Below are 14,889 nucleotides of genomic sequence, written 5' to 3'. Positions count from 1 at the left end.
ATGCTGGGGAAAGTTTTTTCCTCTCTTTTTTCCTTTTGCCCTTTATCCCCCACTTCTCCTTCCCCTTTCTTTCCCTTCCCCATTTCCCTAATACTTTTATTTTCTCTTTCACGCCCTTATAATCTTCATGGAACATCATAAAAAGGAGCCTTTTGTTTTAGGGGCCTTCCTGTTCCACAGTCAAAATAGGCAAATCTCATCAGGATCTGCACAATCAGATGGCAAAATTTCTTCCAAAATGTCACTTTATATATTTCTCTGCTGAAAGTAGAGATTGTGGTGCATTATGGGAGAAGATGTGGACGTTCTCCGAGGAAAGGAGCGGAAAGCGGAGGAGAAACGGCCGAACTTCATTCCGGGATCTTCATCCGGGGCTGCTTTGCAAGGAAAAGGGGGATCCCGACCCACAGAAAGGAAGAAAGAGGGAGATTCCTACACAACCGGGGTTCAGGGGAGGGAAACCTGAAGGAGCCGGTCCGTCCAGACGTTCTGAGCAAGGGAGACGCGTGTTTCAAGGAAGGAAATCGCCCTTTTCTCTTGTGAAGCCAAGAGATCCCTACGGAGATTCCCCGTGAATGGAGAAGATCCGGATGGATTAGGAGGGATCCCTGCAGATCCTGCCTGGACTGTCAGCTGAGGGTTTTCCTGGCTTCCCTTCGGATTGCGGGGACCGTGTGACCCCCAAGTCCCGGCTGGCTGTGGGGCTGCCCCTCCCCCCTTGTCATCCAGGGCAGCTGCTGGGGGTCCCTCCTCCCCTTCTGAGCCCCGAAAGACCCCTCGAGCTCTGGATCCACTTTGCCCTCCTGGACTCTCGGCAGATCCAGTTTAGGCTCCTTGTGGGCACTGTGGGAACTCAGAGGGCATCTAGTCCACCCCTCCAGTCCAGGCGCCCAGAGAAAGGGAGAGTGGAGGAGAATCATGGGGGGGGGGCGCAAAAGGAACAGGACATTCTCCTCCGGAGCTGGCATGAAAGACCCCCCAGATTGCAGCCCCCCAAGACTGAAGGGATCCCCCCCCCAATTTCTCCGCTTATCTCTCTGCGCCGAACTATCTCCTGCATCGGGCGAAGTCAAGGGAGGCTCTGCCCGGAGACCGATGACGCTGCAGAAGGGAGAATTCCCATTGGTCCGATTGCTCTTTGTGGACTCTCCCTCTTCCGAAATCCGAGGAAAACTCCTCCCCCCCTCCAGACCCTCCGATTCCTCCTCTGGGGCTGGGAGCGTCTTTCTCCCCCCTTTGGGGCGCTTGTGGGGAGCCTCCATGGCTTTGGCTGGGCTCCCCCTGATGCTGCTGCTGGGGGCGCTGGCCCGGATCCCCGGGAGCGAAGGGGGGGAGGAGACCCCCGGTAAGGAGGGGGCTGGGCGGGGGAGGAGGGGGCTGGGAATGGGGAAGGGCCTCCACCAGCCTCCATCTCTGCGTGGTCTCCTCCCCCTTCCTCCCCACAGCCCCCCCCCCAGGAGGACGGAGAGGGACCCTAATCCTAACCCTTCCCCCATGTAGCCAGGTGGGGGTGGCAGCCTCTCCTGTGCCTGGGTGGGAGGGGGCTGCATGGAAAGAGGAAGGGGAGGAAAAGCGAAAGAGGGAAACTGAGGCATTTTCAGCCCTGAATCCCCAGAAGGGAAAAGAGGCATTTGAGCAAAAGTCTTTGGGCTTCTTCAGAAACTTCACTTTTTCTTCTCAATCTCAGATTGGAGGCTGTGAAGGTCAGGCAAGGGGGGGGGGCTTCGGGCCCTTCATGGGGAGACCCTGAATTTGGGGAGGAGAGTTAGAACACCCACCAGCCCCATAATCCCCCTGGAGGGGAGGGGGAAGTGAGGATCTTTTTGGGGAGGGGAGAGGAAAGAGGGGTGATGGTCGACAGTCCCCCAAAGGGAGGGAGCTGGGCTGAAGATTCGGGGGAAGGAGAAAAGGGGGGAGAGACGGAGGGGAGGTGAAGACTGAAGGGCTGGGAGACCCCGGGAGAGTCGGTCTAGATGTCCTCATTGTGGCCCCTCCCCATATCCCCTCCCAAAGGAAGAGAGAGTGGGGGGGAGGGATGTTACTTTCCCTCCAACCCCCCCCCCATCCTTCCTGCCCCTTGAGATCCAACCTTCCCTGCAGAGACTGAATGGGATCGCCTGACCGGTTGAGCTTCTGCCTGCCTTTCCCCCTCTCCCCCTCTTTCCTCCCCTCCCCCCTCCAGACCCCCCAGGAAGCCTCCCTTCCTCTCTGGGACTGAGAGAGTTCCCCTTCCCTCCTCCAGGGGGCGTCTTCCCCCAGTCTCCCTCGGAAGGTAACCCGCCCCGCCCCCTCCTCCTCTTCCAACGGCTGGGAGCGATGGGCCCTGGAGTCCCTCCTGACCGCCTCCTCCTCCTCCCCCTTACAGCCCATTTCCTGTACCAGCAGAAGGCCGAGTGCCGCTTCCTGAACGGGACGCAGCGGGTGAGGCTCCTGGAGAGATTCTTCTACGACCGGCAGGAGTTCGCCCACTTCGACAGCGACCTCGGGAAGTTCGTGGCCGTCACGGAGTTGGGGCAGGTGGATGCGGACTATTGGAACAGGGATGAGCGCCTCCTGCAGTACGTGAAGGACTCCGTGGATTCCTTCTGCCGGCACAACTACGGGGTGTACAGCTACCAGGCGGCCAAGAGGGAGGAGCGGGCGATTGGCCGGAGAGGTGAGTCTTCGGGGGGGGGCTCTTCCCTGGGACCAGGACCCCCCTTTCCTTTCATTTCACTCCTTGGGATCCTCCCGGATGAAGGTTTTACTCCTCATCCCAGGCTCCAAACTCTCCTTCCTGCCTGGAATCTGGGATCCCTTCCATCCATTCCCCCCCCCACAAGAAAATCCACCCTAATATGTTTCTTTTGGGGGGGGGTATCTCTCTCTCTCTCCTGCTCAATGCTTAAACCGAGATGTAAAAACCCCAATGATAGGAATCCTGATCTCTTCCGTCTCCCTTCCTGGGGAGGCTCCTGATTTGGGGGGAGAATCCAAAAACACCACAGACCTTAAAACTGAATTTGGGGTCCTAAGAAAGAAATTGGGCCTCCATTCAGCCCTGAAGCCTCAGATTCTTTCATTCTCCCTTCCAGATTCCTTCAAAATTGCCTACATTTCTTTTTCTCATTTTATTTCTTTGTCTAATAAAATATTTTTACAGGATATTTTCATGGAGATAATAATATTCAGCTATATAATTTGTTTCTAGACAATATTTAAAGTTTATTTTTCCCCTACAAACAGCACAACATTCTTGTCATCTGGTATAATATTTGAAATAATTCTCATTCCAATAATATTTAACATAGAAATTTCACTTTCACTTTTATTCATTTATCTAGTGATTTTTCATAACCTCCGAAAGTGCCCCAAGTGCCAATTGTGTTGGTGTTGTGAGTGTGTCTCTTTTGTGGGCCTCTCAGGGCCTCCCTCCCTCCTCCCTCCTTTTGGGGGTCTCTGGGGGGATTTTCCCTTCAGGGAAAGGAGCTTCATCAGCTGCCCAAAGACTCCAAAGCCCATGCTCCCCTCCTCTTTTCCTCCCTTCCTTCCTTCCCTCCCTCCTTCCTTCCTCTGGTTCAGGGACAGGACCAAAATCTCTGGATGGTTTGTTCCTTTAGCTCCTCACAAGCTTTATCCACATAAACAGAATGCATTTTTATTATAAATCCAAAATATTGATCCTGAATTTCATTGTGATTCATATAATTTCTTCTTCATCTAAAGTATTATTTTTACTTCCATGAAAATACTTCAGACAAGAGGCCAATAATTCTCCAGGTGTTCCTGTTCTTTATTAAAAGAACAGGAATATTTATTAAATTACGTGTATTTAGAGCAAATTGTTGGTGCGGCTCCAGTTTAGGAGACCTGAAATCACCGGATGTTTCTTGAGTCTCTTTGGGGGAATTTTCTCTTCCTTTTTCTTTGACTTCTGAGCCGACTTTTCTCTCCGGAGAGATCCGGGCGTCTCCTTCCCCCGAGAGGCCAAAGCTTTTCTCCGGCCACCAAGAGAGGCTCTCAACCTTCCCTCAACTCTCCCCAAAATTATATATATGTATATAAAGACCTTAATGAATCCTGTTGAATCAATCTGCCTGTGGGTGCTTTCTGGATTTGATTTTTACAAGAAACTCTGATTTATATCTGTGTCCTATTTTACTATTTTATGCATCAAGCTTGATATCAAAAAGAAATCTTGAATAACATGATGTGGGGCAGCTAAAATGTACTTTGTCCTCCTGCTGTTTTAAATCAAAAGGTCTATTAAATTGGATTCCTGGATGGGCCGAGGGAGAAAGTTGTGTCCCTCGGTAGGTATTTAAAAGGAAAAAAAAAAACCTTTTTCCAATTCAATTAAAATCTCCAGCAACTCCCATCTGGCCAAATAGGAACCCCAAAATCTTCACACTGCAGTCTTGTAAATAAGGAGGTTTGGGATGGGCTATAAAAATAAAAATGTAAAAATACCAAATTGCAGCTTTAAAATCTGATCCTTCCATTTTCTTGCTAAAAGACTTTTTTTCTCATCCAAAATTTGCATTTCCTGTTTTTTTAAAAAAAGCCATTTTCAGTTTGTAAAGCCTCTGCCTTCTTTTAGCAATTCCACAAAGGCCTTTAATGTCCCAAGAGGCAAATGGGATTTTCCTGGAAAATAAAAAAAACTCACACCTGAAATGCTGCTATTTGTCTGCGTGGAAACCTGACCAGATCCCAGGTTGGAATTACAAAGAACCATTTAAAAATGGGTTCTTCTTAAGCATCATAGAATTTACTGTTAATAAGAAAATCCCTCAACAGAAAAAAAAAATGGTTAGCAAAGGACTCTGGGCTGGAATGGATCTATTGTCAACTCTCTTGGGGGGCTCATCCAGACTAAACCCCCCCCCCATTAATCCATCCAAGAGTTGTGCCAGTTGGAGCACTTGCTGAAGGAGGAGATCCAGATCCAAGATCCCCTCTGGATCCCTTCCCCACTCCCTGCCCCCCTCATCCAGGGCAGAAGCTTCCCTCTGGGAGTCAGAGGGACCCCTCCCCACCTCCTTCCCCAGGAATGGCCGGTCCCTGCGGCTGGGAAGGAGGCCGGCTGGGTGCAGGCAGAGCCTGGTCTGGGGGGGGTCTCCCTCTGAATCCCCCCAAAGCCCCCCCAGGAAGGATCCTCGAGAGAGATCATGAGATCCCCCCAAAACCTCTTCTGCCCTTCCTGCTCTGAAGGGGGGATTCAGGGTCTGTCATCTTCAATGGGGGAGAAACTTTTCCTTCAGGGGATTCTGGCAGTTATGGGGAGCAAAGGGCTGCCCCCCATTGGGCTCCTTTGCCCTTTCCTTAAAAATGCCTCTTTCTGTTGAGGCTGCCTAAAATTGGGGGGTTTTGTAGCCACATCACATTTTGCACTTTTCCCCCTGAAATCTTCTGCTGATTTTTTTGTGTATCTTGTGGATCCTAAAGGGAGAAAAGGGAAAGTGGAAGGAGAAATTTTCTCTCTCCAAAAAAAACTTTTTGAAAAGTGATTGAAACACCGAAGAAAATTGGGACAAAGATCTTCTCTTCTCTTCTCTTCTCTTCTCTTCTCTTCTCTTCTCTTCTCTTCTCTTCTCTTCTCTCATCTCCTCTTTTCTTCTCCTCTCCTCTCCCCTCCTCTCTTCTCTCCTCTCTCTCTCTTTCTCTCTGTCTCTCTCTCTCTGTCTCTCTCTCTCTCTCTTTCTTTTTCTTTCTTTCTCTTGGCAAACTTGCTTGATCACCTTCAGGGCTGCCCAGAGGCATTTGGCTCCGTCCTCTCTCCTCTCCTCTATAACCTCCGCATGAAGCCGCTGGGTGAGGCCATCCGTCACCAGGGCTGGAGGTCTCCTCCATCTGCTGATGTGATAAGGTTTCATCTCCACCTCTGGGGACCCAGGAGATGCTGAGGCTGCCCCCTCGAGGGTCCTGGAGGCTGTGGGGGGAGGGGCTGAATGGGGGGTTAGGGGCTTCGGCTGAACTCTGGAAAGGCCAAAGGGCTTTGGGTGTTGGGAGCCCCAAGATGGGGGACTTTAACCAACTTCCTTCTGGGTGGAGCTGCATTGTCCCAGAGAGCCAGTTGGCAATTCTGGAGATTCTCCTGGACTCCCGGAGAGCAGGGGGCAGTCACGGCTAGGAGAGTGTCTGTAAGACTTTGGGTTAGTTGTGGCCACTTTGGCAAATAAATTTAATAAATAACTAAGTTTATCAAACAAACAAACAAATGTTGTGATATTACACCTAATTAAAAGTGTCACAAGTAAATGCCTTATTCTCCATTATGTAAATAATATATGAACAGTGTGTCAGGGGTTAACTTATTCTTCACTTCTTAATGTATTCATACTTTACCACTCCCATAATTAGCTCCACCCATTGTATATATAAGGAGCTGCATACCTTCATTCTGAGCTTCTATCTGTGAATATTCAGTGAATATAGAATGCCTTATGTAAATAAAGAGAGATATATTTAAACTCTTAATTCTTGAACAATTTATTGAGTCTGATCCTGAAAATATCGTAACAATCTGGTAGCAGAGGATGGTTGAATTGACTCAATAAAAACTTAAACATGTCTAAAAGAGATAGGCCCAACACCAGGGCATACAGCAAAGAAATGGAAGCGGATCAAGAAATAATAGATGAGTCCACAAATGCAATTTCGAGAGAATCTGAAGAATACACCACAGAAGACGAAGAAATAATAAATAAAGATGATGACCAAGAAGAAAACGAAATAGAATACAACGAACTCAGGTCAGAGATACTAAAACTCCTAAAGAGCCAAAAGAGCGATGAAAGTCTTGTCGCGGACCTCCAAGTTATACTAAAAAACAACGGAGCAGCGAGAGAGAAGCACATCGCTACTGAAAAACCAAAAGACTCAAAAATAGTAAGTGATATGCCTACAGATAAAAATGCAACAAAGAAGAAAACCAACAATCCCGCGCAAAATTTCGAATGGCAGCCATCTTGGTTTCAACGGACTCCCAAGATGAGTGAAGCAGAGCCAATCAGAAAGCAGGATTCAAAATGTCTGGCGCGAAAAGCCTTACTTGATACGAAAAATGAAAAAGAAAAAGTATATACCTCAGAAGAATCAGAAACAGAGAATGAAGAAGATTCGATAGACACACAAATAAAATCAGCAATGAAAACGCTTTTTGCTGCATTTGGGCTGAAACTGAAGATTACTAAAAAATCAACCAAAAGGCAAGCAAGCGAGCCAACGCCTCAAAATCTACCCGCTCCTATCCAGACGGCGAAAGCACCGACACCTGAACCCAGAGAGCCATGCAGATACCACCCCACACCGCAGACTGATCCAAGAATCAGCGCCTTCAGCAAAAGAAGACGAGCGCCCGCCATCACCAGGACTCCCAAGATCGAGCCGGAGACTGATTCATTGGAAGAAGAACGAAGCGAGGGAGCTGCAGCAGCGAGAACCTCTCACGATGACTCCAGGAACGAAATGAGCAACGCGCATGCGCGGGACTACGCAGACAACCCAGGAAGCCATGAGATGCAGAGAGAACCATGCAGACTCGTTGTGAGCATTCCCATGCCGTTTTGCAATTTTCGACATTTGCAAGACCACGGACTACCCCTGGTTGTAAGTAATGGACCCAACAATGTTGGGAATTTACCCAGTGACTTCCCAAAGCTGAGAATAGATGGCATTAATTTGCAAGAATGGTATCAGCAGCTCCAGGTTGTCTTTATGAAAGAAAACTTAATGTTTTTTATTACCAACCCCCCAAAAAGACCTTGGACTCTAAAGTTAGATTGCTTACATCATAGAGCATTTTTCCTATTAATTTCCAGTGTGTCCCCTGCCATGTATCACAGTATTAAGCAAAATCTGACTGTCTCAGAAATTATTCAATGCATGTTTAATTTGTTTCACAGTGAAAGCGTAGCCACTACCACAAGAATGTCTAAAGATTTCTTCTCTTCTAGGATAAAGCCAGGGGTTACCATAAGTGAACATTTAATATCTTTAAACAAGATTAGAGCAGAATTGCATTTAAGGGGGGAGGTGATTTCAGATCAAACGATGAAAAGTGTTATCATCAATTCGCTTGACCCATCATGGGATAATTATATGTCACACTTAGACACAATCAATCTAGGATACTTATCCATAGAAAGCCTATCCAATAAATTAATAGCTGAAGACAATTCAAGGAGAAGTCGTTATAACAACCAAATAGAACACAAACAATATAAAAGGGTAGCATTTCAAGAAAGATATCATGAAACATTTAGGTGCCACAATTGTGGATCTAAGGAACATAATAGGAGGGATTGTCCCAAGATTCAAAAAGATAGACATAGGTCAGAATATAGAAATAGGTACAACAACAGACAGTCTTCCAATGATAGACTTAGATATAGAAGTCCACCCAACTATAGAGAACATAGAGGGGGCAGAGATAACTCAAAGGATAGAAAATCTGGCTCACTGAATGGGCTAAACAAACATGACAACATTAACACACCACAACCAGAGAACAATAATTGGCTTATTGATTCTGGAGCAACTAATCACACTACTAATGATAAAAACATATTATCTTCATTTGTAGAAGATAAATTTGTAATCAAAGTGGCTAACCAAGAAAAAGTTCAAGTTATAGGTAGAGGGAATGTAATCTTACCTGGTTTAGGAAAAATAGAGGGGGTATTACTAATACCTGAAATTCCTCATAATATACTTAGTGCCATAAAACTAAGCAGAGATTCTGACATCAACATTGTGTTCTCAAAAGGAAAAGCAACATTAGAAAAAAACAAAATAAACATAGGTACAGTAATAACCAAAGGAGGTCTACCTTACTTAATGACAAAGGAAGAATGGTTACACAACATTGATTCAAATATGGAAAATGATAACGAAATAGATAATGGAGAGAATAGTAACAGTGACAATGAAGAACGTGAGGTTACCCATAATCACAAAGATACACACAATGAAAAAAAACCTAAGATAGGTAAACCAATCCATGATGAGTGTGCTCATGTCTTACATAGGAAATTAGGACATGCCAGTTTTCCTGTAGTACAAAAGATGACTGAACATGCAGAAGGTGTTAAAATAAAAAATTGTGAAAACTATTTGGAATGCTCAGTATGTAAATCTACAAAGCTCAAAACTAGTCCCAGACCTAGAAAGTCAACGAGATCAACCAACAAAATTTTTGATTTGGTACATATGGACCTAGTTGGTCCACTAACACCATCAATTACTTATAAAAAACGTTATTTTCTAACAATTGTGGATGATTATAGTCGTTATGGATTTGTTTACACATTAAAACATAAGGATGAAACTTTTCAGAAATTTAAAGAGTTTTACAAACGTATAGAGACACAACACAATATTAAAATAAAACAAATCATGACAGATAGGGGATGTGAATTCATGTCTAAGGAATTCTCCCAATGGCTAAAAGACAGAGGGATGTTACATTACACATCTAGTCCATTTTCTGCATTCCAGAACAGAGTGGTAGAGAGAAAGAACTCAACATTACAAACCATGATTAGATGCACTTTAGAAGATGCTGGCTTAGGTAAGCAATTCTGGTCAGAAGCCCTACAATACTCTAATTACACACAAAATAGAACTTGGTCCAGTATTGTAAATAAGACACCATACGAAGTGATGTATAATAGGAAACCAAAATTAGCACACATGCACATATTTGGAGTCACTGCAGACGTACACATACCTAAACAACTAAGGCGCAAAGGTGAGAACGTATCCAGGAGACTTAAATTTATGGGATATGAGACAGGTACAAAAGGATACAGATTTATCGATAATAATAATAAATTCATAGTCTCCAGAACAGCTGTGTTCCATGAACAGGCCAACTGGTCTAAAATACATCTTAATGAAATATTCCCAAACACCAATACAGATACCAAACTTCAAGAAAAAAGAATTAGAGAAGAGCACAGTAACAATACACATAAAAACAAAATTAAAACATGGACAAACAGTCAACATAAAATAAAGACAGATTCATTAACTAAAAAAGAAGCAAGATATTTACATGACAATGATAGTAAACCAGAAAAAACAACCAGAAGTAGCAGAAATCAAATGCCAAATAAATACAAAGATTACGTAATGCATATGGATGGAGAATCACCAATACCTAACACATATGAGGAAGTGTTAAAGCTTCCTCCTGAAGAAAAGATAAAATGGGAAGCAGCCATGACTAAAGAGATGGATAGTTTACGAGGGCTAAATGTGTTCACCCCTACAGTTGCACCAAAGGACAAAACTATCATTGGCACTAGGTGGATATATAAAATTAAGAATTTAGAAGGAGGCAATACTCTATACAAAGCTAGATTAGTTGCACAAGGTTATGCACAGAAATATCCCGAGGATTATACAGACACATACTCCCCCACAGTAAGAACAGAGAGTGTCAAAACAGCTCTGGTTATAGCATCAGCACTCAACCTCGATGTATTTCAATACGACATACAGACTGCATACCTACACGCAAAGTTAGATAAGGAAATATATGTAAGAGCACCCCACAGTCAATACACAAACAAAAATGAGACTTGGTTATTAAATAAAAGTTTATACGGGCTGAAACAATCTGGTAAACAATGGTATGATTGTTTAGTAAAAGTTCTCAAAACTATGAATTTCAATGCCACTACTGCCGACAATTGCTTCTTTGTTAAAAAAGATAATAATTCTCTAGAATTTGTACTAATCTATGTGGATGACATTTTATACATAGGTAAACATAAAGAAATGAAAGAGGCATTTGTAACAAAACTAAATGAACATTTTTCATTGAAATCTTTGGGTAAAGTAAATAAGTATCTTGGTGTTCAAATCAGTAAAACCAGAAGAGGATTTAAACTCTCTCAAAGGGACAAAATCACAGAGCTCTTGAATAAATGTAACTTAAGTAACGCTAAGACATGTGACACTCCCATGCAAACTGATTTTTTGAAGAATACAGAAGAATCATCTCCTGAATTCAAAGACAATACATTTTACAGGTCTGTCATAGGTTCACTTCTTTACATCTCCAGTTGGACTAGGCCTGATATTGCTTTGCCTCTCAATTTATTGTCCAGACACGTTAGTAAACCATCACTATACCATTGGGAAGCTGTCAAAAGGATATTAAGATACTTGAAAAATAGTTTAGACTTCTGTTTATTGTTGGAACCTAAGAATGTCAAAGAGCCCATCCTCACATGTTATGCCGATGCGGATTGGGCTGGAGATACCTCATGTAGAAAAAGCACATCTGGTTATATATTCTTTCTCAATGACTGCCCAGTTTACTGGTATACTGGCAAACAAGAGTTAGTAGCCACTTCAACAACTGAGGCAGAATATGTTTGTCTATCTAAGGCAGCTAATAACCTTGTATGGTTTAATGATTTACTCTCTGACATTTGGAAAAAACCCATTTTGCCTTTTATCATGCATGAAGATAACAAGGCTGCTATCGAAATATCTAGATCTGATGCCATTGGACAAAGGTCCAGGCATATAGATATAAAATTTAAACACGTGAGACAGTTGTCTCAGGATGGATTTATCAAAGCAGTTCATTGCGAAACATCGGAGCAAATAGCTGACATATTAACAAAGCCTTTGCCTGACATAAATACCTGACTTCTAAGTTACATGTATTATATTGTTCTGAATCTGAATGTAATTGTTGTAATATATCGAATCGGCATTTAGAGGGGGATTTGTCACAAGTAAATGCCTTATTCTCCATTATGTAAATAATATATGAACAGTGTGTCAGGGGTTAACTTATTCTTCACTTCTTAATGTATTCATACTTTACCACTCCCATAATTAGCTCCACCCATTGTATATATAAGGAGCTGCATACCTTCATTCTGAGCTTCTATCTGTGAATATTCAGTGAATATAGAATGCCTTATGTAAATAAAGAGAGATATATTTAAACTCTTAATTCTTGAACAATTTATTGAGTCTGATCCTGAAAATATCGTAACAAAAAGTGTGGTTTCATTTTCAACGAGATCCCATGAATCATCCGACTCATGTTGCATCTGTCCTTCCTGTTTTCTGCGTTATTTATTTCCATGTCCACCACATCTGGCAGAAGGTTCCTTCCACCTCTGGGCGTTTCCAGCATTTATCCCTGTCAGACATGCCTATTTGGGGAATTCTTTTTGGAGACTGTAATTGGTCCCAATCAGGAAGGATTTAATGTTTTTCCCTCTTTCAGGATCCCTTTTAATTTCTTGCTGCAATTTACTTTGGAAGATGACTTAAAACACAGTATATTTTCAGGAGTGAAAAGGGATCTTGGCCTGAACTAACCAACTTGGTCTTCCATTCTGGGCCCTGTTGTGTCTCTCATGTGGCTCCTTCTCCTCCTTCCCTCCAGCCAAGCCCACCGTCTCCATCTCCCCCACCAAGATGGAGCCCTCTTCCCCCAACACCATCCTCCTCTGCACCGCGACTGGCTTTTACCCGGTGGAGATCGAGGTCCAGTGGCTGAAGAACGGGCGGCCGGAGGAGGAGGGCGTGGCCTTTGGGGAGGAGCTCCAGAATGGAGACTGGACCTACCAGCTCCAGGTGATGCTGGAGACCCAGCCCCAACGGGGGGATGTCTACACTTGCAAGGTGGGGCATGCCAGCCTGGAGGCCCCCATCACCATCCAGTGGGGTAAGCCCCTCCCTCCCCTCCCTCTCTTCCTGCCCTGAGAAGGGGGAGAAACCCACCCCATGGGGGGAGACGGAATGGACCCTCCTGGGGGAAGGTGGGCCTGATCCTCCTGCTCAGGTGAGGCTCCTTCTCCTTCCCCAGAGCCCCGTTCCTCCAGCTCTGCCAGGAGCAAACTCTGGACGGGGATCATGGGGGCCGTGATAGGAGTGGCCTTCCTGGCTGTGGGGCTCTTCTCCTATCTGAAGAGCAAGAAAGGTGAGTCTGGGGGGCTGGAGGAGAGGTTGTGGGGAGGGGACCCTCTAGGGGAGGCCTCTCCTCAAGCTTAGCAGGTGGCCAAGAGGGGCCCCTTGGGGAATATTTTTTGCAGCTTCACTTATTTGAGGGGCTGTAAGTGAAGATCACACAACCTATTATGGGCTATCAATGGGGAGGGGTCCTGCTGAGTCCTCCAGGCCATGAAGGTTTCTGATTGAGTCTTTTTCTCCTTCCAGCAATTCCCATCCAACCTCCTGCAGGTGAGTTTCTCCTCTTCTTCTCTCATCTCAACCCCTCCTAAGAGTTATAGGTGGCTTTTCAAATTCCTTAATTGTTTCTCTTTTTTTAAAAAAACTTTCCTGAACAATATCTTCTTGTTGTGGATAGAGCAGTTTTTTGGATTTGGGGCAACGTTTCTTTACAGAGCTCTGAAAAAGTATTGAAACAAAAGCACACAAAAATGCTAAAATCTTGCCCAGAATTTTTCCACGTTTTGGGAAATTGCAAAAGGGAAGGGAAGGGAAGGGAAGGGAAGGAGGGGGCCATTCCTTCCCATTCCTCCCTTGGGGAGGGGGAGCACCCCAGGTTTAAATTCCCCCACCTATTTTGTAAGCAACCCACCCATTCTGTTAGGCCACGCCCACCCAGTCACATTACCCCCACCACCAAGCCACGCCCACAGAACCAGTAGTAACAAATTTTACATTTCACGCCTACTATGCACTGCGGTATTGTAGGCCCCTTCAGCAAATGGCAGGAGATCTGCCCAGCTAAATTGCTGATAATTATCATAGCATCTCAGGTATTGTTCTATCATTGCGTTCGCTCGTTCTCTACCTCCGTTCGTCCTCGGGTGGGAGGTGGAGCTAAGTCCTTGAGATGAACCTATCAACTTAATGAACTCCCTCCAAAACTTCTCCCTGAACTGCACCCCACCCTCCGGTCCGAGAGGATCCTTCTTGGCTCCCCATACAGACTCCTTTGGGTTCATCAGTTGGAACCTGGACAGGCTCTTCTTCCTGACCCCCCTTCTCCTTCTGAGGATTCCCACAATTTCTGGCCAAGTGAGCCCAGGCTCCCCCCTTTGCTGCCACCCCCATCGTAGCCCCATTTCTTTCTTCCTATGAAGCATCCCAGCCTTTTCCTCCCTGAAATGGGCGGATTCTCTCTCTATGTGTCCCTGCCTGTCAACCACCCCCCTGCAGTGTGGGTCTGCCTTGGGGGTGGGGGATGAAAGGGAAGAAGAGTTTATTATTTACGGTAAAAGTGTCTCTTTATATTCTGATTTTCTTCCCCATCTCTTTTTCTACAGCACTCATGAATTAATCCTGCTCTCCGATGCAAAAGCATATTTTTTATTTAACAGCTGATGACACTTTGTCCTGTTTGCAACCTGTGAGAAATGGAGGCTGAAGGTGGCAGTTTGGGGGGAGGAGGAGAATGGCAGCCTGGACCTTCTCCTGCTGAGACACACATATACACCCCAGCTTCCTTTCAGGGCCGCTCTTCCTTGTGAGGGAGGGGTGGAGACCATCTAGACTGTCCCCAGGGATGCTAGGTGGACCTGTCACTCCAGACCCCTCAACTCTCCTGGCTTTGAACCCACAGCAGCTTCATCTACATTATGAATCCTTCCTTCCTCTTCCTCCTCTTCCTTTTTGCTGCCCCCGCAGGAGGCTCCTCCCTCCGCTGCCTCTGGATCCACCATCCAGGCTACTTTTGGTCCGAAGCCAGAACTGGTTCAGGAGGAGGGTGGGCAGATCCAGGGAGGCGAAGGGGCAGGACCCCCCTTTCTGCTCAGAGGCCCCCTTGCTCTGCTTCCCCTCAAGCCCCCTTTGGAGGAGCAGAAGGGCAGCAGGCACGGTCCTCCCTGAGCATTTGTGGGGAGCCATTGGGGGGCACCCGAGACTCCCCTACATTCACCCAGCCATTTCAGCCATTTCTCTCCT

At 45.5% G+C, this 14,889-nt stretch overlaps 1 protein-coding gene across 1 annotated transcript in view; it reads left to right on the top strand.

Annotated features, from left to right (window-relative positions):
• Window positions 1-1,245: 1,245 nt before the first annotated feature.
• Window positions 1,246-14,889, top strand: part of LOC117657479 (uncharacterized) — a 28,274-nt gene continuing 14,630 nt past the window's right edge. Inside the window, exons 1-2 of the mRNA XM_087885397.1 lie at window positions 1,246-1,345; window positions 2,366-2,656. Coding sequence (XP_087741523.1) covers window positions 1,261-1,345; window positions 2,366-2,656 — 376 coding nt within the window. The 5' untranslated portion in view covers window positions 1,246-1,260. The remainder of the gene's footprint in view (window positions 1,346-2,365; window positions 2,657-14,889) is intronic.

The sequence above is a fragment of the Pantherophis guttatus genome, chromosome 2 (assembly GCF_059756535.1).
Source record: "Pantherophis guttatus breed Tessera chromosome 2, ASM5975653v1, whole genome shotgun sequence".
Lineage (NCBI taxonomy): Eukaryota > Metazoa > Chordata > Lepidosauria > Squamata > Colubridae > Pantherophis > Pantherophis guttatus.
The sequence above is the reverse complement of the archived record's forward strand: the minus strand, read 5'-3'. Positions and strand labels throughout refer to the sequence as shown.